The following is a 27,876-nucleotide window of genomic DNA, read 5'->3' as shown; positions in this document are numbered from 1 at the left end:
GGAGGCCACCCAGGCCCAGCTGTGTGCCAGTGTCTCCGTGCCGAGGGTTCTCCGCTCGGTCAGGGAGTAAAACAACTGGAAATGGGACGAGTCTGGAGAGAAAAACAGATGTAACTGTGCGGCCCTGAAGTGGTCCCTGAACAGCTGGACCGTCTGAGATCCTCAGCCCATAGGCAAGTTTACTCTTTTCCCAGTTGACCTGAAGACCTAACTGGCTGTGCAGCACTCAAGGGGAGGGACTTTGTACTGACTTAGAACCTGACTTAGAACGCAAAAAAAACACAGGTATGGCCTGCATTGCGGAAGGATAGGTTTGATTCAAGACTCGCAGGTCCAATTGGCCATAACCCACCGTCTTTCTTAGGCACAATGAATTACGGGCTGTAGAAGCTGGTCTTCATATCGGCTGGAGGAACCGGCTATATCGCATCCTTCGTCAATAGGACTGCGATCTCCGTGCACATGATAGGGACACGTTCACTCAACACCGAAGTGTAACGAATGCCGGCCAAACTGAATTACTGTTATTACTGTTATAGACGAGTCTGGAGGAGCCAGCTGGACCGGTTGGGAAGCACCTCTTCAGGCTTCCACGAACCGGGCCAGGGGGACACATAGGCACCACAGACGTACCCGGTGTGGGACAGCGAAGTGGAGGACAGGAACCCAGTTCGGAAGGCCCCAGGCGGCCTGAAGCAGGTTTTGAGTGTGCGGTGCGACACTTATCTGTCTCCACGGATTGGCAGGGGGTGCGTGAAAAGGCTTAATTGGGGCCTCGAACCGCACCCAGCTGCAGGCTGGCGACACAAGAGGGGGCTGAGGGGTGGCCCGTCTCAGGGACGCTTAGGAGCTGCCAAACCAGGTGGCAAGCATAAGACTGAGACAGACTGGGTGACCTACCTGCAGCTGGCTGCACGCTGAGGCCGGGGTGGAGGCTGCTGCGGAGGCCCACCGGGATCGGGAGCAGCGGCAAGGGGATGCCCTCAGCAACGAGCAGGCGGAAGAACTGCTACTGGCAGTGGGGTGGAGGCAGCAGCTGGCCGCCGGGGCAGGATGGTCTGAATGGCCTCCGTTTCCACCACATCACCGAACAGCCCAACCTGGGAAATTGGGGAGTCTAGGAACTGAACCTTGTCTGTATCCATCATATCAATCAGGTTGAGACAGCGATGGCGCTCCTGGACCACTAAAGTGGACATCGCCAGACCAACCTTGCACACCTCAATGCTTGCGCCCCGGAGGGCGAGGATTGGTTGCAGTGCGGAGGTCACCTATGAGCGCACGGTCTGGCCTACCCTCGTACCCTACCGTGGGCTACCCTGAAGGGATAGCTTTGTAACCCTTCACTGCTCCTCCCTCAAGGGTAGTAAGGGGGAGGAGCTACTCAGACAGTTTCTGGCAGAGAAAGGTACCTGGTAAGCTCTCCATGCACTTGTGGCGGCGGGCTGAGAATCAGCACGGCACGCCCCTAGAAAACAATCATCCAACCGAGACTGTTTGGGACACGGTGGTGGATTCCACTCGAGTCCAACAGCCTTGGCAGCCTGTTTCAGCTTAGCTGACATCTCTGGATCTGGCTCGGGGAATGTTACACTCCCAGAGGGTAAAGTCAAGTCATCATCTCAGTCAGCTCACCCTTCGATGCTGCAATCGGCATCCTGTCCTCTGGAGTGGCCCCTAATAAAACGGCTGGTCGGTCCATTACAGTGGGACCAGCACACTCAATGTGGGGCTCCACTGGCTACGGTGCAATAGAGGAGTGAGAGGCCCACATGGATTGATTACCGGGTGGGGAAGCCATCACTGTAATCCTCCGATCACCCATCCAACACGGCACCCTGGGATGGGGCGTGGTAATGGGGACTACACCTTCGCGGACGAAGGCGCGTCTTAATCTCAACACCGCAGTAGTCATGTTCCTGCAATTGGAACATGAACTATCCACAAAAGCTACTTCAGCGTGCTGTAAGCCCAAACACGTGATACAACTATTGTGACTGTCAGAGGGGGACAGGGAACGACCGCATCCAGAAACGCACAGGGGGAATGACAGCTTGAAAAAGATACAAATGCACCTGTGTTGCTCTTTCAGGAAGTTTGGAACTCTCACCAGTGCCGGACCACACAGGAGAATGATCGTGGCAACACTGACAGGAATGATGGAGCCTGAACCAGTTAAGCATTCACTTTCTTCGCCCTCAACCGACCGTCAGACAAACAAAGATAAAAAGAAAGCAGTTGAGAGCTCAGAAGGCCACCGCTGCAGTCCTGCTGTAGAAACACCAGCACCGGCAGAGACTTTCAGAAGCATCGATACACTTGCTCATTGAAAATATTCAACACTCTTCAGAGACATCGATGTGAAGATCGATTGGCTCCGAAGCGAAAGACAAATGGTGCATCCACTTCGTATTTATACCCGCGCTGCGGGGCGGAGGGTGATATGCAAAGCTTGCACGCCAATGAGGCTAGTTTTATCAATACTCGAAGATGACAGGCTCCATAAGCATGACCCCAATCAGTCGACTACGTTGAACGTGAGCAAATGAAAGGGAACCCTGGATACTCCCTCACTACACACTTACATACATCCTTATACAAAGGACATTGAAACATGTCATAGGCTCACATTGCTTGCTTACTGCAAATATACTGAACCATGCCCTCGTCTATCCCATAATCCCAGTGTTTGATCATCATGAGTACTAATACTAAAGGGAATAGCAGCTTTGCCTTTAATCTGTAGTCCTCTCTCCACCTAATGCCTGTATTTACATATGCAAGTAAAGTCTTAGAGATATCGCTGACAGTGCATCCAGGGCACTTGCTCATCAGAATAAGGAGAATAAGGAGAGGCGCTGATGGGAATACAACAAGCCTGGCCAGTTTAAAGTAGACATTAAAGTAGAATTTTAAAAAGCCTTTCTCACCTCTCCCACCATCCCGTTCCAAACACCATCAATCTTTTTCCCATGTTTCCCATTGGTCACCAAGTAGAGGTCATAGGTGAAGCCAACAATTCTGGCCAATCGCTTAAGAATGTCAATGCAGAATCCCTTGCAGCACTGTTTCATAGGTGCCACCCCTTCCTGAAGTGCACTGTAATCAGAGAGAAAGTGCTCACTTAGCTTTATTGCACGCGACAAGAAAATCCATCACATTCCCAAAAAGGTTTAATTTGTTAACATTTGTTAATGCATTTTTGTACCCAATATTTTATCATTCCTTTTTAGGAATAATATATTTAGCTAAACAATAAAATAAAATATGTTTGAGTTCAGTAAAATAAATAAAAAAGGAAATTCATATTTGTATTCGGAAAGGATGCATTAAACTAAATAAAAGTGACAGCAAAGTATTTACTTTCATCAAAGAATCCTGGAAAAAAAAAAAACACTATCACAGCTGACACTGAATACTAGAGTAGTGATACTAAAAATTCAACTTTACCATCACAGGAATAAATTACATTTTAAAATATATTAAAATAGAAAACAGTGATTTTAAAGGGTAATAGTGTTATTACTTTTTATATTATTATTAAATAATATTAGCTTATTATTAAATAACCCCCCCCCCAACCCTCCCCTCTTAGTGAGAGAAAACAAGAGAAACACTGTTACCAGAGTGACAGAGTTACAGAGGGAATGTGAAATAAGGAAAGACAGAATAATGAGAAGGGCAAGGTTTTCAGTAGTATGTTGTCTTGGTACATTTTCTGTGATATAACTTAAATTGATGTAATGAGATGAAACGCGGACGCCTACATGACTGGTGTAGGAGTACTGCAACAGCATCCGTAGAGACACACATAAGCACAACAAGAGCTCAAGCAGATTGACAAGCAACATGATGGCTAAGTATGAGTAGAGATCGCCACAAGGCAATTCAAAATGTGGGGGGAGTGTGAAAAAAGAGGAAAGAGAGAGGAAATGAGTGATCGATTGCAAAGCTAAGATAGGCGAGTATAGCCCCGGAAACTTCACAGTGATGTCTTGGGGGAAAAAAGTGAGAGACACAGAGATAGACAAAATTGAAAGAATGTGACAAATGACTGGAGAAAGATGACCAACGCCTCCAAAGAAAATTCTTTGAAACAAGATAAAAAAATAAAAATAAAAAAAAACTGAAACAAATAGACCTTGCTTATGTACAGTACCGGTCATATGCCCATCAAGCCTGCATTAATTTAATGAAAACTACAGAAAAAGAAAAAAAAAGTAACATTGTGAATACTGTTAAAATAATGGTTTTCTTTTTTTCAATTTACTTTAAAATATGATTTATTTATTTGATGCAAAGCTGAATTTTCATCAGCCATTACTCCAGTCGTCAGTGTCACATGATCCTTCACTTTTATATTTAAGGATGTGTCAGTGACAGTAAAAATGTATATTGCTAAAAAAAATCTGTTTTTTAATCTCTGAATAAATGCTGTAATATCACAGGTTCCAAAAAATATTAAGCAACAACTGTTTCACAACACTGATAATAACAGAGTATCAAATCAGCCCATTAGAATGATTTATGAAGGATCATGTGATGCTGAAGACTGGAGTAATGGTTGATTAAAATTCAGCTTTGCATCGCAAAATTATATTTATATTAAAAATAGAAAACCATTATTTCAATCGTAATAATATTTCACAATATAACTTAATTCTTTTTAATCAAGCGTATTGTTAGTTCTGGCAGGTCACCTTAAGCAAGCTTGCATCAGTAAGTTTAGGAAAATGCGGAATGACATTGGAATGCCTCCCTCAAGGGTCATGTACAGCCCGTTCTCATCCTTTAGCGTCACATAGAACGCTATATGACAAAACGGCGCTATACTACAGACATGGCACCCTTTATCGTTAATATAACACGCGAACCCAAGTCGTCATAAATCCTTTAGCATAATATGAGACTACCCTACCCTTCCCCACACCTAAACCTACCCATGACAGCGCATGTTATATTAACGATAACAGGTGCCATGTGCATGGTATAGCGTTGTTTTGTCATATAGCGTTCTACATGACGCTAAAGGATGAGAATGTGTTGTCTTGTTCAAGAAAGAAACTCCTTATCCTTTCCACTGAAAGATACAATTTTCTAATTTAACATGTGTATTATTCAAGTGAGTCCCAGGAAACCAATGTTCCTTTTCCTGATAAATAGCAGAAGAGGAGGTCTGATGATTACTAACCTGGCATTAAGAGGCCGTCGGCATGGCACAGAGTCCCTAATGCAAGTTCCAGAGGCAGGGTCTGCAAGCTCCACGATAACGAAGGGGCGCTCCTCCAGGGTCACAACCCTCAGGTGCTGGGCATCATCGGGCGGCTGCAGGAAGGGGCCATAGCGAGACCAAGCAGGGTATCTCAGACGCAACACCCCGTTCTCCCACCATCCTACCTAAGACCACACAGACAGTGCATGGTCGAGGGTCAGAGATCATTTGCGTCTAGCGGTTTCAAAAATGTGGCTAATAATATAAAATAATAATCATTGTGGCCATGATAAATCAATAACACATGAAAGTCAAAGGTCTTTCCAGCGATTTCAGCCATTTAAGTGGTCTATTCTAAACAAGTCACTGAGGCTGGATTACAGGCAGGAATGCCTTCCCTTACTCAGGTTAAGCCTGTAAAGTGGGGAAGGATAGTGAAAAGTGAAAAATGAAAGACTATCGCCTCTATGAGCTTATAGCTGAGGACTCTCTAAAAACAGTCCTGTGCCCTTTTTACCCACTGGGGAATGAGTGGATTTTTCTTTTCAGAGGAAAAAAAGATTTTTAGAAAGACAGATTTTTAGCTAAGTGACGGGCCACAGAGGAAAAGGTTACGAGCCTGAGAAAAAAACAGAGAAGGGGTAAAATGTGTCAAGATGGGCTATGACAGCATAACTGAGCTCATAATCCATATACAGAAGATCAAGACCTGCACAATTGTACTGTATGTAACAGAAACAGTGGTATGCACAAGGTCCTTGATGATAGGAAAACCACAACACAGTTGGCAATTAAAAATATGCAATTAGGTACATTACAATGACTATTATTTATGTATGTAGATTATACTTTGTATAAAAATCCTTTATACAAAAATAATAATCTGCATGTATTAATAATAATTAATAATATTTAATTCTTATTCTTAATAATAATACATTTTCTTATACATCATACAGAAAATGCAAGATTTGCAAAAGTAATCTGGAAGACCTTTATCCAAAGCAAAACACATATATAAGAAATGCTACAACAAGTAATTCGTCATAAGACGACAGCAATAACAGAATAGCTGCGATACAAAGCATCAGTTCAATTTGAAGAGATATTTCACAGATATTTCCATATACCACAAAAAAAATTGAATATCTAAAGAATCTTCACACAAAGGATCTTTTCATACAACAGCTTATAGTGATCAAGCTTCAAGCAGGTTGTCAAGCTTCAAAATGGCCAAAAAGCAACGCAAAAAACATCATAAACATAATCCATATATTTACATTCAGAATGAAATTGAAGTCTCACAACCAAACAAACACCATGATGTCATGACATCAAATATCTGAGACAAATGTCAAACCTGCAAAAAGGTCATATGTGCGTCTACTCTAAAACCGTCTTTAGAGTGCTTTTATTTCATTTCAAAAGCTTGACAGTTTGTGATCCATGATCTGTCACTGCATGGAAAAAAAAAAAGATTTGTTTGTGAAAAACAACACAGGTTTGGAACGACACATGGGTGAGTAAATAATGACAGAATTTTTCAGTTTTCAGAAATATTTCCTATAGGACACAACAACCTCTCGTTTGCAAGCAGCAAACACTTCACGCGCAACTGTCCTGTCCCAATCCCAACCCTCAAACTTTGTTCGCAGCATTGAGCCATAGGAGTCTCCTCTACACACCGGCAGAGACTGGCAGCTATCAGCACCCCTCGAGAGCTATTCAGATACAGCAAAAGATGTTCAGCTCTCATAAAACTGTTACAAAGTCTCCATGGCAGGCGAAGAATAAATATACTTCTCATACGCCGTCTATGTGCAAGCATACGACTCCAAGAGATCAGCCAGAGGCTGGCAGCTAGAAGACTTTGCATATTAGCACAGGATCAGTGCAGAGGCAACTAAATGAAAGGAATAGAGCAGGAAATGGCAGCAGTCAGCATGCGGATTCCTGCGAGCGCTAGTCTCATTGAGCTAGTTATCCCACTTTCTATTTGCCCTGTAACCAAGGCTCTGCCACTACAAAGGCTCCGAAATCAAACGCATCCGGGGCGGATCATTGGAAATTACAAAAAGCCGATTCGCTGACATCCGCTCACCTGGTCCCTGTCTCGTTCTCTGTTCATCAATCTGTCTGCTTGGGTCAGTTTGACTGTCCATTTGTCTGCGTTCTCTCTCTCTGTCACTCTCTCCACCCTTCTTAAACATCCACCTTTACAGTGTGTTAACCCAAAGATCTATTTTCTCTGAGCGCCACTGACAGGAGGGAAGAGAACAGAAAGGGAATGTCGTGTCTGCATCTGTCATCCCAGAATCAGCCACGGAAAGAGAATCAGCCACACATCTCAACAGGTGACACCGTCATGTATTAAGGATGTCTGAACAGCTTCATAAAATATGCATGGTGTGTCACAAAGTAGCACAACCAGGCAAGATAGGACTGTGTGGGATCCGAGTGGTTTTATGCTGCTTCTTGAGGGATAGAAATGCTAATCATGCAGGGTGTTTAGTGTCATGTCCTTACAATACTCTCTAATGTGTTTGAATGTGCTGTTGGGTTTCTCTTCTCCCTTTCTCTTCTCTGATCTGTCTCCTTCTTCTCCCTGAATATTTCTTGCTCTCCTCCACCTCCGAAATGCAGCGAGTTCTCTGGGCCGATCCGCGTCAGCCAGACGCCTTAACTCTTCTCGACGTCGGAACGTGGGCCGACAAAACGACCGAAATAGGAGTGTTGGAGCATGTGTGGAGATCTAGAGATCCTGCAGTGAATAACAAAGAGCCGGAGTAGCAGAGATATGGGCCCAAGCTGAGGGGGCAGAGCCTCACGCAGGCAGAGGTAGAGCAGGGGCCTGATCAAACACCGTCTCCCCCGGGAACGGATAATACTTTCACAGGGTGAAACACAAACACGCTGCCATGACACCCTGTGAAAGTCCCTGTGAGAGGAGGATGAAACGAGGCGCTTTTCCCCCAGCGCAATCCTTACAAATCCACTAGAAGATTTACACAGCATAAACACACATGGACACATCCTGACAGGTACAAAGAGGGTTTGGAAAAATGTGCCTGGCATTTCATTTCTTAAATGCCCCCCCCGATATGTATCGATTTATGAGAACAGCATGGACAAATGGGATCAAAAGCGTTGTAGCAGTTAGTTTGTTAAAGCACTATAAATGCTGCACGTGGAAGCCATCACATGAAGTGCCTTGTGCAACACGGCTTCTGGTAGTTTAGTCATCCGCATCCATTGTCTACTCCATGTTTGACAGAACGCATTTAAGACAGCCAGAGACAAAACGGAGCGAAGACAAAGATAGCGTGCATCACATTTTAATAGAGTGCCCTCCTAAAACAAATGGAAATTGAAAACCTCCTATAGTCAGCGTGGAAGCCTTTTAAACGTACATTATGGCGCCCCATTAAATATATTATGTGAATCACAAAGACTCCGTGACTCTGAAGTACAAAAGCATCCAGACGTCTCTAACAGCACTTTTCTCCAGAACATATCTGCAAATGAGACGCAGACGCCAAAGCCAGAACCAGCAGCATGCAACTCTTAACAGACTGTTGCACAGTTTGATGGGTTTTTTAAGAGTTGTTCCCGTGCAAAGATTTTAAAAACTACAAAATACCACTGTTTTCCAGTCTGTGCTGCTTGACCAAAAGTTTTAATGGAATAGAAAACTAAAACTTCTCTCAAGATTTACTCATGTCATTTCAAAACCAGTTATTTTGGAATCGAACACACTCTTTGAAAAAAGGGTTCTTTATGTACTGTAGCATAGGGTTATTTACTCAACTCCAAAGGGCATTTTATGCTAAAAAAAGGTTCAATAATGACAAGAAAGAACACTTGGCACAAAGGTTTGTTAAAGGCTATTATTCATTCATATATTACATTATTCTGCAACATTTGTAGTTGTTATTAAATTATTGTTTATTAAACTGTTGTAGTAACTTAATATCACATTTTAATCATGCTTGATTTTTGGAGAATAAAAACTGAAATGGCACTCTTCGTGTGATATTAATTAATTAAATTTTTTAACCACTATGTCTGGAATTTTGTGATCATTCACATGCATTGCATTTTAGGGGTTCCAAATACGTAGTGCTTTAGAACCTTTTAAGGTTCTGTATAGAACCTTTTCTTCTAAGAGTGATAGTCTGATGGCAACGATTTTCCTCTATGAATTTGGTATGAATTTGTACAGTCTCATATATATGTACTTTTTCGTCTGATGTGCTTACACCTCACTGACGGTTATGTTTTGGGGTGGATCTTCATGCAGGTTTAAAAAAAAATAATTTGCATGTTTTCGAACAAATTACATTATACGAATTCACATGAAATCGCTACCACATTAAATAGTTACGTTTTCCAATGAGATGAGGTTGAGCTATAATAAGAATTCTGAAGATTTGGAATATAGAATATAATTTATATGTAGCTCTTTTACTGCGATTTTTTACTTTTACAATTATATTTTTATTTTTATTATTTTTTATTTTTGCTGTCCCAGAGTAGTCACCATTCACTTTTATTGTGTAGAAAAGAACATTATTAATCTGCTTTTATGGTTGACAGAAAATCATTTGGGTTTGGAACAACATGAGAGTAAATGATAGAATTGTATTTTTGGTTGAACTGTCAGTTCAATACAGGATGAAATAAAAGATTTTAAGGAAATGAAAGGCTGGCCTGATTCAGAATGGACTAAATGTAGAACAGGCAGTGAAAAGGGCCTCATTGGCCTCATTGCACCTAAACAAAGCCTATCCACAAGTTTCCTACGCCCCATGAGGCCTTGCGTCAAAAGTGGGCGCGTCTTCCGGTTCGAAGTCAACAAAGCGCGACTTGACATGCTTGACACTCATTCAATCAACAGTTGACAGTCATTCAAGTTATAACGATCCAAACTAGCTAACGATGTGGGAACACAACCCCATCGAAATTAAAAAGAGTGATATAACAGTACCTTTACCCTCCGCAGTAGTTGGTTGGGAGTATTATAATAACATTATTAATAATCAATACTCGCAAGGCATGGTGACAGACAGTTGTGTGAGGTGACAAACAATTAAAATAAAAAATACATACTTAGTCATTGTGCTTTGGAATTTATTCAAAATTATAAATGAATGTGATACTTGAATACATTAACTGGCACATTTGGTATTCTGTCAACACAGACTTTGATCCCGAGTTTAGGTGTAACATCAGTAACGAACAGCCAAACACATGCTGATAGAGTTTATAGAATATTAAGAATTTAAACAAATGTACACAGGAAGATGCGTCGTCTTTTGGGAGGTGATGGAAACTACAGTCGTTGGCAGGATCACTCTGATTTCATTTTCGTCTTATGTTCAAAACAATCACGTTTAAGCCACTGAATTAGTTTAGTCCAGTTATACATACAACCGCGAACAGCACATGTTGTCCCTGAGCTCCGTAACGGCATCTCTCATAAAGATTTGCGTCTTTAAATAGTAAAATAATTCTCCAAGAAACAGCTAGCCTCTTCGCTAACTAACACACAAAATACCATTGGAATGCTACTTCTGCCGCGTCACCGGAAGTTTCACCCACTTTATTTTTTACAGGAGCGCCCCTCGGAAACTTGTGGATACAAGAACATCGACAAAACAAACACTCAACCTTTCAAGACGCCCTGGGCTACACAATCTCTGTGCATCCTCTCACTTTCCTACCGGAGCATGTTAAGGTGAATCTGTTGCTGTTGCATGAAAGAACGCGCTGCCGTTCGAAGTGCTATCAGGGGTCCAAGGCATAACAATCCTTGTGAAAAGCATTGATTGCAAGCTATGTTGTGCTACTAAATGCACAGAGTACAGTATATAAAGACCACAAATAAATATGGATGGTGACAAGGTATGGGAATCAGCAGAAAAATAACCCCCACTCTATATCGATACTTTTTGCTCTTATGGCTCAATGTCAGTGAATATCGCCCTAAGGAATTCGAATTTCTCCCAAGTACATAATCCGCGGTCTTTTTCTCTGTTAACAGATTGTAGCGGTGGAGAACACGAGCGCTGCCAGGGATTACAATTTTCAGTCTCTACCCTTGTCTTTGTGGCATCTAAATATTAATAATTCTGTTTTAAGGCACTGTTTGAGTGGCACCTTCATGTCTATGACATTCTCCCCGGCTATATTTACTTAGTTGGGTTTGGTATCAGTTATTTTGTCTCACGACAGCAGTGCTCTGCGGGATAAATAGAGCCACAATGTCCCATGTGGCACCAACGATATGCTGATATACAAGAAGCCAATGCATTTAAAAGAGTTTTTATTCATTATTTATTCCTTTTCCGCTCAGAGATCCTTAACACAAGCATAACTAGCGAAAGAGGGAAAAGAGGAAATCAAATCCATTCTCTAAAACCATTTCACAATTAATTATTTTCCATTTATTGCTATTCACATAATAGTAATAAAGTCGCAAGCTAGCTAATAACGTAGGAAAGCATTGCTAATAACATACCGAGGGTATCGAGGAAATGCATAGATAACAAGGCCAGATGTAAACATGAGATAATTGTGCATTATGTACGTCCTCTTGAAACCCTAATTATATGTTTATATCATTGAGGCTTTAACGTTTCTCTCCAGTACAGCAGAATTGCACCGTCAACACCACAACACTCTCTCTCCTGCACAATGTGATGCATTGTTCAGAGTTAATTGTAATGGGTTTTTTTTTTTCTGCTGTGGACTGTCATGGGAAATGGTTTTCGAAATTAGAGTAGTGTCAAGTAGTATATCATTTTAAAACTGCTTTCAATCTATATGTCTTACTGATACAATCTGTAACATTAGGTTTTCAGCTCTTAGACAGCAAGTACATCATTACAATAGTCATGATGGAGTAAATCGCACATTTTATTAGAGCACTGCGCTGTCGTTGCCTTTAAATCCCAATACGTACCGCAATCGTTCATATGCGTAATTAACAGCGCACAAAAACAGTCCATGTCATAAACAGACATCTCGAATGATTTGTGGTCTCTCGAAATCCATTCCAGCGCATTGGTACTGCAGTGCTCAGCATGGCTACTGCAATGCTGCTTTTCATCCTGGACATTACCAATCCATAACAGCAGTTACATAAGAACGAACAGAAATAGAATTCTGATAAGTTCTTACGTCTTCCCAGCCACTCCCAGGCGTGTAGGAGATGACATCCAGAAAGGGATTGGCCAGGTAGCCCTCGTTATTGAACGAATAGTCCCGCCCACCAAGAGTGATGTTACTGAAATACCTGAAAAGCATAGAGAACAGAGCAGAAATAGTCTTTCGAGATGGAAGAGACCCAGAAAGAATTAGTATTAAAGACTCGAGAGGACACGTCAAAGAGGAAATCTCACACAGAAAACTTCACAAACATCCTAATTAGGTCAGATTGCAAGAGTGTGTTGAAGGTAACCATTTTATTTCCTTCAGCAATGGAATCAAAGGAAGCAGTCACTCTATTTTGAGCACTTAATCTAAACCAGTAAAATACCCAGAACAGTGCCTAAATGTGACATTCTTTGTGACTGCTTCAAATGAATCTTTTTATCTTAAATCCAATATGCTTTTGGCAAAATGAAGACAGCACACACTTAAATAATTTGACTGGGTGAACAAGTTTAAGGGAGCAAAGTTTCCTCTACTCTGTTCTTATGAGCCTTTTGAAAGCCTTTTGTGAATATTCCTCACAAAATTCTGCCAAAGATCTGTGCGATTAATGCGTGCAAAACCATTATGTATAAGCCTATTTAGCAAACCATGATTACAACAGCACTAAACAGGTGAATCTCTTTTCACCATCAATCCTCTTCTGATGTGTAATGAGTCACACTGGTTGTTAAGTTGAGAGTTTCTGCTCAGTGAGTCCATAATTTCTCCTTACTACGTGTAAAACATGTTATGAACGGTGATTAACAAAAAAAATAAAAAATCATTCAGTCTATTCCTCTGCTGTCATCGCTTTAAAGGTGCCCTCTGGGATTTAAAATCAAATCATACAACATGTTCCATACCAGATGGGGGCAGTATACCTCCAGAAATACCTCCACGGCCACGCGCTCTCTCATGTCTTCAAACAATGGGCTATATGCACGCATAAGTTCCGCATTTGACGTAAGGATGCTCGTCCATTTCCGGTTGTGTAGATTTAAGCGGAGGAGAACCGAGGAAAACGGGATTATGGCAGAGTCTTCAAAACTTACTGTCCTCCCGTCTTTGAAACGAAACGTACACACGTTTAGATGTAATTTTATATATAGTTATATTTATTTAATATAATTTTAAAAAGAAGCATAAACACAACGAGGGGTGTCTGTTTTATCTGTTTTTGTGACTAACGTTTCATTAGTATAACCATGGAGTATAAAATTCAATATAAATTCTCGGTATTGCATTGGACTCTATGATCGGCGGAAGTTATCGAGCATCCCTAATGCTTCACCGGAAATACCGCCGTGCATAGAGCCCATATGGGCGAGTGCTGTGTTGCTCTGTCTCCCTCGTGCATATTAATCAAATCAATTGACACGATAGTAAAAGGTTGGAAGACCGCAGTTTCACGTGGAGCATTTGGAGATTTTCAGAGATTAGAGACTAAATGAACAACATCTCAATACTAAATTATAAGGGCCGTCTCATAGACAAGTCGGTGCATTTCGACGATATGGGAAAATTAAAGCCCAGGCTATTATTTCTAGTTTTATGATATTCGATTTGTTCATATTACATTTTTTTATCATTAGTTTGAATTAATTTGACAGACAGCATTCCCTGATGTGGACCACGCTAGCGTCTTTCAGAGCTGCCAACTCTCACAACACTTTTCACACACTCTCACGCCACACATCAATTTTGTCATGCACAGAAAAGGACACGGAGACCGATCTCAGCTCTCAGATTCTGTTCATTTTATTATGCAATTCAAACAATAAATACAGTATTGGCGCTTTACACGACAGATCCCTAGCACACGTGAACCGATCATCTCTACTAGCTAATGGTAAAAGAACACGAACACTGTTAAAAGATAAAGTATGCTACAACTTACCAAAATGTATTCCTCATGCATAATATCGACCAATTATTGTTTTTTAACTCTTCCCTGAACTGAAATGTAGTAGTGGGCTGTATTTTCCACACGACTGACGTCAGGTTCAAGTAAACACAAGCTGGCGCGAGCGCGACTCACTCGTGTACTGCAGTTTGGCTGGTGCTAACGTTGCCCGCCCGCATACCGCCTCCCATGGTCGAAACTGGTATTACGACACCTGCCGGGCCGGGGCTAGTAATTTAGCATGCTAATTCAGATTAATATCTCGGCAGCACTATAACGTGTCAGTTTTTTAATGACATCATCAACCTTATTTCTTCTCAATCTTTTGATGCGTGTAGCTCATTTTTGGGATATTTTAACCTCAATTTTTACAGATGGCACCTTTAATGAACCTCGCGCTACAAACAGAAAATCCATCTGGTATGATCATCAAATCCAATAATGATCATACCAGACGGATTTTCTGTTTGTTCGGCTCTCTGTTAACAGGTTTGTAAATTCGCCAAAGAAATATAAATACAGTCCACTCTAGTCTACTTTATTGCACAGTAGGCCTATGTGGATTAAAAGTTTTAGCCACGATGCTAACTAATCTAATGAACAAATAGAAATCATTGTCTTAGATTGTTTTAGTCAATCAATTCAAGGTATTCGGTACAACTGTCTTCAAATTGCTGATATAACTAATTAATAGTTGATTCCTGCTGTCATCATTGGCGTTCTCTTACGAGAGGTTCTGCGTGATATCTTAGGCTATGGGAAAACCTCTTTTCCACGAGATATTGAAGCCAAAAATTATCCTTAATTTTTAATTAATGTAAAACGCATTGCTGTAGCATGCAGACGAGGCAAGACGGCCTGACGGCGTGACTATTGGCTGTCCTGCGGCAAGTGCAGCAGCCTATCGAGAGAGGCCCTTGGTGATGTCAGATCCAATGGGGCCGCTTCGCGTCCCGCCGTAGCTCACGCATCGCTGGATCTGGTGTGAAGAAGCCACGGCGTCTGAGAAAAAGCCTCCTGCGGGACGAGCCTTTGCGTCTGAAGCCGCTGGGAACTGCCATGTCATTTGCGTTTCCATGGAGCTCTCGTGCTCGCTGACAGTGGACATTCGGCAGAGCGCAGGTAGACCTGTTCGCGTCCAAAGAAAACTTTCACTGTCCGAAGTTTTTCTCCAAAAGCAGGGATGCACTAGCCCATGTCTGGTCCGCTGCCCACTCTATACCTTTCCCCTCGTTTCGCTCCTGCCTCAGGTATTGGAACGAATCAGGGAAAACGGATGCTCAGTGCTACTTGTGGCTCCGCTCTGTAAAAAAAAGGCTTGGTTCCCAGTTCTGACCGATGAGGAAAGATGTCCTCTCTCAAGCCAAGGCTCGATTTGGCCTCCTCGCCCGGAGCTGTGGTGCCTACATGGATGGGTCATCAATGGATACCCGCTAACCTCCCGGAGGGAGTGTTAAACACGATCACGCAGGATAGAGCACTGTCTACTAAACGACTTTTCCTCAAAATGGTCTGTGTTTTCTGGCTGGTGCAAAGCTCGAGGATTTTCACACCTACTGTGGGGTTACGGAAGTTCTCTCCTTCCTTCAAGAGCTACTGGATAAGGGCAGAAACCCATTCACGCTCAAGGTTTATGTGGCGGCCATAGCAGCGTTTACTAAACCAGCGACTGGCCAGTCACTGGGGAAGAACGATCTGGTCATCAGCTTCCTTAAGGGAACTAAGAGGCTGAATCCTCAGTCCCCATGTGGGACCTTTTGACGGTTTTGGATGTATGGAATTTGGTCCAAATGACTCGAAAGTCATACTAAAACCAAGAGACGGGTAACGTGCCTAAATCCCTCAACACACTGTTCAGGGCTCAGGCTATTTCCTTGTCTGCCCTGCCGGTTTACAATTAGGAAAAGGACGCAAACTTCCTCTGCCCAGTCAGGGCATTAAGAGCTTATGTGTCTCGCTCGTCTGTTTTCACACAGACTGAGCAGCTCTTCGTTTCGTTCAGTGGACGTTCTAAGGGACTAGCTGCATCGAAACAGAGTCTATCCAGAAGGATAGTTGATGCTATTGCACTGGCCTACAATTCTAAAGGCTTGTAGTGTCCTTTTGGTGTCAGAGTGCACTCCACAAGAAGCGTGGCCTCGGCTTAGCTCCCTTAGGATGCTACTTATTGGGAATGACGCTTCTAGCCTCTTTTCCCAGGTGTCCCTGGTGATTATGCACTATATGAATCCTGGGCACCTGCCCTTGGGGCTTTGGAGTTGGATCCCAGCACGAACAGCTTTTTACATTGTGTTCCCCTAGGTTCCCCTAGAGAACCTCTCGTAAAAAAAATTTACTCAGTTACTAACATAACCTCGGTTCTCTCTAGAAGAGTGAACGAGTACAGCGTATCTGTGCCTGCAACAAGCTCTGGTTCGCTTCGGCGATGAAAAACCAGATAATATCAGCCCATCGAGCTGTATTTATAGGCCACGTACTGGCCGCAAAGCGCCCCCATTGGATCTGAAGTCACCAAGGGCCTCTCTGGATAGGCTGCTGCAGTTGCCGTAGGACAGCCAATAGGCATGCGAGCCGTCTTGCCTATGTCTGCATGCTGCAGCAACGCGTTTTACATTAATTTAAAATTAAAGATAATTTTTGCCTTCAATATCTCGAGGAAAAGAGGTTTTCCCATACCGCAAGATATTACGCAGTACTCAGAACCGAGAACCGAGGTTACGTTAGTAACAGAGTACATTTGTTATGAATAACACGTGGATATAGTTAATGTAAGCTTGGTCTATTTTTGTTTATTTACTACAGGTGCCCTGATTCTTTCAAATACCATTTTAAAGTCATTTACTGGTCAATAAATATTATCTTGTGAATGGATTTAATCAGCTTTGTTCTTTTGTTTCCCCTGGAACAACAACTGCATTTCTAAAATCATCTGAACATTTCAGAGGCAACATTGAATTACAGTAAGTTACCAGCACCACATGCACGTACTTTATTACTATGAACTTTTCTGTGTGAAATTGTATTGTTTGACTGTGTACTTGTGTTTTTTAATCAGTTATTCTCTGAGAATCTTCCCTCATGGTCTCAAATCTCATTCATGTTACTCAGAAAAATTTTATCACAGGTTTGGCGCCAAATAAAGCTATGCATTTTTCTTTTACTGCACCTTAACCATCTATCTTGTTTCTAGTGAGAATATTCTCACTAGAAACAACTATTTATGAGCACTGTTGATTCAAGTCACACACTTAAGCTTTTCAAAAGCCATAGTGTACATTACAGTCTCCAGTCTCACCGCATTTCCAGTCTCAATATTTTTCGACTCAAAATAGCTGAATAACTAACTATCTGAGATTTCAGTACAGAGATAAAAGTTTTCAGGAATATTTCAGCACAATATATATTAGCACCATTTGTTGTTTGTTTATGGCATCTAAAAGAGCTTTTGGATTTGGAAACAGCGACATCAGACTTAACCAGCTTAAATTAAATGGAACAAATGTGTTTCCATGCATTTTGTTGAGATGTCATTTCTTATATACCCTATTGTATATACTGTACATTGTTAATCATTCATGTTGCTTATGTATTATACTATTTGTTTGTGTATTCTATTCATTGATATTAATCTATTATTAGTTTCTTGTCCCAAGTGCATTGAAGTATATGTATAAAAAAGAGATCTAAAATATGTAATAAACAATTCTTATTTTGTATTGGGTTCAGTTTGTTTATTATAATAGAAGTTAATGATAACCATAATAATACATAAATAAAAATTGGTTCCTGGAGGCACCCAAAGCGGTTCCACACAGTGCCTAATATTAGAGTTCCTCAGGAAACCTGGGTGGTTGCTCAGAGAACTGCCTCTTTTTAAAGTGTTCCTAGAGGATCTACAGATGGTTTGCCGGTGTGGCAAAGTGAAGAACCCCAAAAGGTTCCTCCAGTCAGCTTTTCTTTTTACGGTGTATAATGCAGTAAATGGTTGTATTATTTTGCCCTGTAAGTTTATGATTATGATATATGTTAAAATAATATGATAACAAGTACCAGTCTGCAATATAAAGATCAAGACTGTTTTTGTACATCTAAAACAACTAGAAGCAGCTGATGCATCCTTGCACATTCAAGTCAAAAACAGACCCATTCGCTCTTACGTGAGATGAGTAACGTTCCCATTATAATAAATCAAACTGGCACATGCTTGTTAATTATAATGGGACTATTCTAGTTTTGTTGTGTTGCTTGCTTTTAGGGTAGAGACAGCGTCAAACAGCTGCAATTGTTTATCCGCTCTCACCCACTTTGTTGTCTTAAACACAGGGGCATGTTAAACGCCTCTCCTACAGTCCCCGTGGTGGGGGAGTAAAGGACATCCATGCCCCAAAGGTGCAGCACTTTCACTCTCATTAGAGTGTGTCATTAAGGATAAACTGACTTACTATAAATGCAAAAAGCATATATATATATATATATATATATATATATATATATATATGCATGCTGTTGTCCCAAATCCCGGAACCGGCCTTAATTGTCCCAGAAATTTTGATATAAAACATTAAAAACTGTCCGATAAAAAAACTGATTCGTCCAGCAGCCTGTTCCTTCAAGTTGCAGCAGTAAATGTGCAAGCAGCCAGTCTAAACTTTTGTCAAATCTTGACGCGCGAATGGATTCAAAGTGTTCAAGCGTATAACTAGGTAGGCACGCGGTAGGCACGAATTTGACGCGCTATTCGTGTCTGGTGTGAACGCAGCATTAAAGGAGTGATTGATTGCTCACGTCACTGTGTGCAAAAAATTACTTCGGCCGGGCCTTAATGTCTGATGTCGTGTTACACTTTTTTTTAGTTTTCCTATTTAATGACCGACGATTTAGTAGTAATAATAATTTTGGCATAAGTCTTATTAGCATTAGCATTAGGTCTGATTTAGCCTGTACACTGTTACAACTGTAAAACATTATTATTTTTTTTTCACAATGACATTTGAGGTCATGATTTTAATGTTATTTTTTTTATTATTCAGACTAAAGATATTCAGACTATATATATATAGTCATATATATATTGCAACAAAGATGAAAGTTAATGCCAAACAAAATGAGCTTTAAACACAGTGCTCAGGGTGAACATAAATTGAGGGCTTTTAAAAGATTTTCAAGATCACACAGCATAATAACACCATAAACTACACTGAAAGCACCATTTATTTGCATGTGCTGGTTTAGCACTTGATTCACTAAATGAATTACACAGGCAATATCATGCACACACGTTCACAAAGGCAGCTTTATTAGCGCTGCATTACCATGGGCAAAAATGGTTTAACTCTTTAATGAATTTGCTCCTACAGGAGTGTCTAAATTAAATACTTATATGGTTGATTCTATGGCTACTCCATATATAACAAAATTAAAATTCTCTTTCTAAACAAATGTCACTGATTATACTGTCCACAGACCATCACAAAAGAAGTTTGTTTAACAATCATGATAAAAAAAAAAAATATTTGAACTTTTTCATTATTTTTGACCATGAAAATGACACATTATATATGCACTACTATACAAAAGTTTGACGATTTTTAATGTTTAAAAAGTATCTTACTGTATGTTCACCAAGGCTGCATTTTTTTTTTAACAAAAAACAGTAATAATGTGAAATATTACTACAATTTAAAATAAGTTTTCCATTTATAAATATTTTAAACAGTTATGTATTCCTGTAATGGCAAAGCTGAATTTTCAGCATAATTAGTATTCAGTGTCACATGATCCTTCAGAAATCATTCTAATAAACTGATTTACTGCTCAAGAATCTTTTCTTCTTATTATCAATTTAGAGAAGAGTTGTGCTTCTTAATATTTTTGCGGAAACCGTAATACATATTTTTCAGGATTCTTTGATGAATAGAAAATTCTAAAAAAAAGCATTTATTTGAAATAGATTTTTTTTTTGTAAAAGTTTTTACTGTCAGTTTTGTTCAAGATAATGCATCACTGCTGAACAAAAGTATCAATCTCTTTATTTACTGATCTCAAACTTTTGAACAGGAGTAAGTTCATTCTAAAACTATTTTACAGCCTTTCTTCACTGCTCAATGAAATCTCATTTGATTAAAAATCAAATCCCACCCTACATCATGTCCAACTGAATATTAATTTTCACTTAATACAACACATTACATTAGTTAAACGTTTTGCAAATACATTTTCATGTTCATGGTCACTATAACACAGTGTCGTGCTTGGTGTGAGACAGGTTGTATCTTTCTGTGCAAAACATACAAGTCAAGTCGTGCATCGATGGAAAGAACTATCTCTTACTTCATTCTACCACGAATCCTCTGTGTTCTGTTGCCATCCGTCTGGCAGTTAGTGACAAAGTGTGGACCTCCAGTGGCTCCATAGTCCTTGCGCAACGCAACAGCTCCGTGGGTAAGGATGGACACCCCACGGGCGATACGTCTGCGGGGCTCGTCCCTCCAACCCTGCGGTCTGACTGCAAAAAGGCGATTGGGTAGTCCGGTCAGGCCCAGCTCGGACAGAGCTGGACCCACCGCAAACCATATGTGGGAGGCACTGGCCTGACCAGCTGCCCAAGCAGCTTGGAACACCTGTTCTGCTTCCTCCTGAGAGCAGTACAACAACCGCACCTACAGTAGGAGTGGGGGCAAAGAGGACAGAGGGGACCAAGATGAAAACCAGAGAGCAGGAGCAAGAGAGAAAACAAAAGCGAGTGCAAACAAGAACACAGAGGTCAAATGGGAGGAACAGACCATGAGCAGAATGAGAAGAGGAAATGGAAGACAGGACAGGAAAGGAATTGGGATTATACATTTCAGTGCTGGAACCGACGTGTAAAATCACTAAGAACTGATCGTGAATATGTCACGTCTTTGCGATGTACTTGGGAGAGACTCTTTCAGTGCTTGAAAAACGTATTTCTTAAAAAACAATATTTAATTACATTTTACTGTTAAATTCTTATAATGAGAGTGTTTCCATTTACACGAGAGCGTCCTAATATCAAAAGAGCGATTTAAATGTCGCCGTCATCATTAAATTTCAGATACTTCAAAGAGCACATGCAGATCAAACTGAACACAACAGAAAGGGAATACAATCACTTGGATCAGTGAATTTGGATTGAAATTTGAAATCCTATACGCACTGCAATTAATGACATATGAACAGTAACTTTAATGGGATTACTGAAATATAAAGGGTTCATTACAGGAACTAATAAACTGATTACAGTAGACTGATGTACTACAGTATGTAGTACCATGTTCATTGGGCAGAATGTGTTTGTTTCCTGCAATCACAAGTTCTACCTCTTAACAGTAAACTTTGCTAAATGCCTTTTAAAAAAGACAGAATGTAATAGACAGAAATGTAATTATTTTACAGGAGGTAATGGTGCTGGGACATTCCTTAACAAAGATAGACAGATACTGGATGGAAAGAGAAGGAGAGAAAGAAAAGGGGAAGGTGATACTAGCACAATCTGGGAAAGAGAAAGAAAGGAAGAAAAGAACAGAAACTGAGCGAGGGGCTAAATATTTCACCTTTACAATACATGAGAGAGAAAAAAACCCAAGAGAGACTGTAAAAAGAAGAAGAAAAGGTCAGTAGCGAACTAGGAAAAGAAATAGAGAATGAGAGGAAAAAAAGAATTCAACCTGTATAGATTAAGTGTTATTATGTTCTTATTCTGTGTGCGTGTTTATGCCGAGTATGCAGTATATCCTGTCCGTGTCTAGGTGTGTGGTACTTTGAAAATCACGGTATGAGTGATATCATGTTCATGATAATGTATACATCACATTATAAAATGGATTGGTCAACACAGCATTCCAGCCATGCTAAAATCCACATTTTAAAATCACGCAGCAGGTAAGGTGAAGTATTATAATAGCTCTCACTACTGACTGACTGAAGCAATTACGGTATACCACAATCATACTACTTACTGTATTCTACTATGTAACTTTCTGTTTTCTTTTTTTCTTTATATATGTGTGCAATATTTATTTCGATGTGTGTGTGTGTGTGTGTGTGTGTAATTGAGCAGAAGCACTGCAGACTGAATCTAATGCATACGGCATTAGGTTGCACCGCCACAGGCTCTGTGTTATATTAACACTGACATCAGTGTACTGGGACCCACAAGGCACAATAACACCCACTAACACACACATACACAGAACAATAACAGCCTGGAGCCAGGGGGAGACAGAGGACAACCTGTGACACACATACACACACATACACATTACACAAATATAGGTAGAGATGGGAAAGAGAACGAGAAAGAGAGGAGAATGGAAAAAAGGACAGTGAGAGGTCACAGAAAGATGGTGGAGTAAACCGCCAAAAGAAAACAAATGGTTAAGGACAGGAAGTGATGTCAGGTGGAGGGAGGAAGAATAAGTGATTAAATGAGTAAGCGAATAAGTGAGACATAAATGCAATGACCTTCCCTCTCTACCTGTGCTTCGTTCTCTTTCAAGAGCCGTCGTGCTCGCGCTCCTCCTGGGTCATCGGTTAAATTCAACATCACTACGCTCTTCTTCTCCCAGCCGATGAATGACCCGTCAGTCAAACCTTCCACTATTGACAGGAAGTCCTGGTAGCCATGGTGACGTGTGGACACCACTGAGAAGGCCGTCCAATCGTACTCCTCCAGCACCTCAAAGATCACCTCCAATTGGAGTGCGGTGGAAGAGCTGAACTGTAGGAAGATTGAGCCGGTCTCCTGCAGAGCAATTAAGAAGGTAAACGACTACATTTCCCAAGGCTAAAGACCGTCGATTCATTCATTCCTTGCATGAGGCATCATGGGAACTACATTTCTAATGTGATATTCTCTAATCGTGACATGAGACAGAGCTAGTGCTCTGCAGTGCAATTAAGGGGAAAAAATAACTACATTTCCTGTGATTGAAGACTATTTATTGCCGCCATAAAGCATCATAGGAATTCAATTTCTTATAAAGAGTTTCTGAGATATGCAGCCGCTGTAGAAACAGGAGGGAGGTACTTCAATGACTCCAATCGTCACCGGAGTACGTCGCACAGACTCAAATTTAATTTGCAATGCAATGGAGTGTGCGTGTAGGTCCTGGAGAGTGTAGGATTCAATGCAACATCATCAAAAGGATTTAATATCATGTCTCCAGGGTTGTTAATAATTATAATAAAACATTTGTACATTTAAAAAGAAAAATCCTTGTTGTTTTCACACTGTGCTAAAGAGAACAACTGAAATTGCGAAACCCAGACCGTAGCACTTCAGTGAACACAAGAGAGAGAAAAAAGAGCAGACCATATGGCCTGCAGTGGTAATGCACGACCTTTGGCCTTGCTATTTATCCAAATGGATGTTAGTAATGCCATCCCTTCCTACAGTTATTGGTGTACCCCGATCAGGCCCCGACAGAGACGAGGCAGCCCTATCTCTGTCCGTTTAACAACACTCCTCAGGCGGTACCATTAACAAACAATGCCCTTATAGCACTGCAGCAAGCCAAACACTATCTAGCAAGTGTTAGAGCTCATTAACACCAAGAGCTTGCAGAGAGATGTTTGTGAGGAATTTCCACAGTCCAAAGAAACCCCAATATTGTTTTTTTCTTTTAAAAGTAAAGCGATGTCAAATAATTCAGCGCTGTTTAAGTGCATCTGACACTGTTCAGACTGGTCTGTTCTGATAAATCCTCATTGGCCCAGTTTTATTTTGCTATAAAATGGCATGGAGTCTATGTTAATGTACAGTTAATCAGGACAAAACTCTATTCATTTCAAGACAGCTATACTTCAAAATTAAAATCAATCGTACTGGCTGAGTGCAACTGCTTTTAATAGGCATTTGACTTAGCATTTGCTTACATAGCAGGGTTACAATAAATACTTCAAAAAGTTTAAGTCTGTAGACTTTGCTTCTGTATTTAAAATAATTAATTGAGTAAGCAGCAGTCTATCTTGAAAGATTTGCTGTGAAATCCAAGGTTGATCAATGAAATGTGCACAGAGGTTAAGTGAAATTAATTTAACTCAGTGTATGGAATCATTGTAAATAATAACTAGTTGTTTTCTAACCTTAATGCACTTACAGTAATTGAGTGAAATCAAACTTTTTAAACAAACGGTGGGTCACACTGGTGAAATTTCGCAGGCAAAAAAAAAGGAAGCTTTAGTGTAGCAATACATGAGGCACTGCTCACATTCAAACCAAGCAGCGAATTCGCATGACCAACTTGAACATGGGTGAAATCTGCTTGGGGAACTCCTAATTGTGTGGATTCTTATTGAAATTACAGGATTTAATCTGCGAAATTTCAGTAAATGTGACCGCATCTTAATTCTGTAAACAGCCATACCTGTGGTACCCTGCCCAGACCCGCTCCCCCTCCCACAGCAACGATGGGGAGGCCGGTCTGGGCTGAAACGAATTCCAGCATGGGGGCCAGGGGGCCGGAGGCCAGCGGAAGGGGTCTCTCATCTTCATACACTAGTCCCTGAAGGGGTCTGGCTGCCAGCAGGTCACACAGCTGAGAGAGTAACGTCCTGGGACTGCTGTCATTAACCTGTAGTCAATTCACATTCACTTCACATTCATGTTCACATTCACACCACATTAACTTCTGTAGTTTTGAATAAGCACTCCTGTATAAGTGCCCATAATATTACTTTACTTTTGTGTTCACACTTCAGTTAACTTGAAGTCCGCCTGTGAAAATCAAGTTTTTAATATTTTATACATCTATGTGTTGTTTTTAATGTGCTTTAAGACAAACCATGTGCAAATTCATAAGTCAAAGTCAAACTCAAAGTCTCAAAACGCAGTTTGAGAACTACCAAACTACCTTGTAACCAATCACGTCAATGTGTTGTTGGGCTTTAGCATGTCATTAACAGCAAACTAGTAGGACGTACCGAGAGATGCTAGGTTATCCCGGAATATATATGTATTTTTTTTTTTTTTTGAAATTTAAAATTTGGTAGATTTAGCAATATAACAGGAAAATTGACCTATGGCTAAGCTACGCCCTCAAACGCGATGAGCCAATCACAGTGCGCAGCTAACCCAATACACTCGGACATTCTCTGTTTCCACGTCCATTGAAATGCATTGCAGTTAGTCAGTTTTCATTCGATTTTTCTTGTCATTTTGAGTTTAATACAGTACTGTGTGCATGGGGTACATGCAACTCTGACTCTAGGTTCCCAATAGGCTGGGCAACGGTGTGTATTTTTTACCCTTTCCCAGGCCACATCTCAGCCGAGATAAGTGTCTGCTCTGGATTAAGTTATGCGATTAAGTTATGCGGTAGACCACAACACGTGGATAAATTAAATACGGATGTCTATTTGTTCTAAGTTAAGTCAACAACGTATTTGAACATTATCTTTAAAATCCGTAATAACGTAACATTAGGTTAACATTAGAAAACGTTAACGTTAGCTTCTAGCTGCGTTGCACATCATGTTACTTAGCTTCATTAAATAACCGAGATAACGAATGTTAACAATGTTGTGCTAAATGGTTCATGCAAATATTGTATCACCAAACGATGATGGCAACGATATGTGGTTTATTACGTTTTTACACTGTGACCTGTACATTTTTACCTGGGGCTGAAGCTTTTCATCAACCTTAAAATTAAGGTTAACAATAAAATTATTAATATAACCCTTTAATGCATAGTTAAAGCCCTTTAGGTGATTTCGATATGATAGCTGCCATAGCGCCTGTCCCCGAATGTTGACTGTTTGTCCGAGTGAGTGGAGGGGGCGTGGCTTAGCCATAGGTCAATTGTGTATATTATGATGTTATGATGAACTACATGCCTTTCTCCACTGACGTTCCGAGTTGTTAAAAAGGTTTCTGATGATTGTTACTTAGAAGGCAGACTGAGATGGCGAACAGAAACAGTTTGTTTAACATTAATAGCATCATATTAACATAGTCAAGCAAAAGGCCAATAATATTAATTACCATTATGTGTCCGACATTGTAAAGAGCGATACAACTGTGCAGCGTTTACCTCAGTAAGATGGCCGAGTTAATCTCTGAGTGAGTGGAGGAGGAGCTAATTAGCATTTTCATGGTTCTGCGTATACTAAGCAAAGCAAGGGTGTAGACAGTTGCATTCAAGTTATTTTAAGGCACAAAGAAATTTTTTTAAGGAAAAAAAAACTTTTAAGCTTGTCATTTCAGTGATCAAAGATGAGTTTAAAGGGATAATATTATTGAGTACGGGGGGACTTTAAATTAACACAGTGTTCAGGTATTCTATGTTACTCTATATGTAAAATCACAATCTGTCTCCACTCTGAAAGCAATCAATTCCAGTTTCATGACCTCTTTTAGACTGACCTGAAGCCAGATTACGTTTGCGGATCCCCACTGGGTGACGACGCTCTCACCAAAGCTGCTGTGAACACGTCCGAAACCTGGGTACGGCACCCGACCCGCAGCTGCTGCAGCCCCTGCTTCCCCTTGTTGAACGGTTGAGCCCGCGTGGATCACTGCGATGTTGAAGTGCATTGATGCTACCGGGTCCCGTTCACGCTCTCGGGGCCGGAGCAAGAGATGAGGGGAGGAGCTAGTCTGACCCGCCCATTCTACCAGGGCCAATAGCAGAGACAGCGTGGGTACTGTGACCATGGCAACAAACATGGAGGCCAAACGAGAGGGCACAAAGAAAGCCTGAGTGAAACCAGGAAGGGAAAAGCAAGAGAGAAACTGCAATTAAAATAAAATCATAAATTCGATATATTGCATACAATAAAAAAAAAATTGAGAGATACAAAGTGTAAAGATTAGAATGAGAGAAAGAATGTGAAACAGGACAAGAAGTATACTAAGAAAGAAAGAGAACAGAAAAAAGAAGGGAAGAAAAGGAAATTGGCTTTATTCAGGCCACAGGCTGAAATGGAGCAACACGGGAGAAAAACAAACACAGAGAGAGGGTAACTGATAGAGGGATAGAGAGAAACTGTATGCGATTCTGTGCATGCACAGATAAAGCTGTTGTAATGAAGGCCTAAATGTCCTAGTGAGCATCTGAAGTGGACTTAACTATTTGGAGGGCTCACCAATCAGCCAAATCATGTTTTATTTTAAAGACGCCCACAAATGTATATCCTGACATCATTTAGTCATCCACGTGCAAACCCGCAAGACTTTCGTTTTATCTTTGAAACACAAAAGAAGATATTTTTATTAAAACAGCTATACAACTACCACTTCAAAAAGTTCATAAAGAGATAACTAATACATATGAATTGAGCTGTTAAGTCCAGATTTTCTGAAGAGACACGATCGCTTTACATGACGGACAGAATGAATTTAGGATTTTATTCACTCATATCTTATTAAAAAATATATTCATTTGTGTTCCGGAGAGGAACAAAAGCCTTATGGGTCTGGAATGACATGAGGGTAGATAAATGACGTGTGAACTAACCCTTTAAATGTAATAATGTCAATAAGCTTGTGCAAGGGTTTTGCCTATATTAAATAGGTCAGTGGCTAAAAAAAGTTTTTTAA

General features: G+C 40.7%; 1 protein-coding gene across 2 annotated transcripts in view; it reads right to left on the bottom strand.

Moving 5' to 3' along the window:
- Positions 1 to 27,876, bottom strand: part of grin2db (glutamate receptor, ionotropic, N-methyl D-aspartate 2D, b) — an 81,250-nt gene that overhangs the window by 26,773 nt on the left and 26,601 nt on the right. For both annotated transcript variants that reach the window (XM_039679537.2, XM_089117595.1), the window contains exons 2-8: positions 26,701 to 27,033; positions 24,701 to 24,907; positions 22,810 to 23,076; positions 20,643 to 20,971; positions 12,395 to 12,509; positions 5,192 to 5,397; positions 2,931 to 3,099 (exon numbers count right to left, since the gene is read on the bottom strand). In XM_039679537.2, the coding sequence (XP_039535471.1) occupies positions 2,931 to 3,099; positions 5,192 to 5,397; positions 12,395 to 12,509; positions 20,643 to 20,971; positions 22,810 to 23,076; positions 24,701 to 24,907; positions 26,701 to 27,003 (1,596 nt within the window). In that variant the 5' untranslated portion in view covers positions 27,004 to 27,033. The remainder of the gene's footprint in view (positions 1 to 2,930; positions 3,100 to 5,191; positions 5,398 to 12,394; positions 12,510 to 20,642; positions 20,972 to 22,809; positions 23,077 to 24,700; positions 24,908 to 26,700; positions 27,034 to 27,876) is intronic.

Source organism: Pimephales promelas, chromosome 12 (genome assembly GCF_988280905.1).
Source record: "Pimephales promelas chromosome 12, fPimPro1.hap1.1, whole genome shotgun sequence".
In the NCBI taxonomy this organism is placed as follows: Eukaryota; Metazoa; Chordata; class Actinopteri; order Cypriniformes; family Leuciscidae; genus Pimephales; species Pimephales promelas.
Note: the sequence above shows the minus strand (reverse complement) of the source record. Positions and strands in the feature narration are given on the sequence as shown.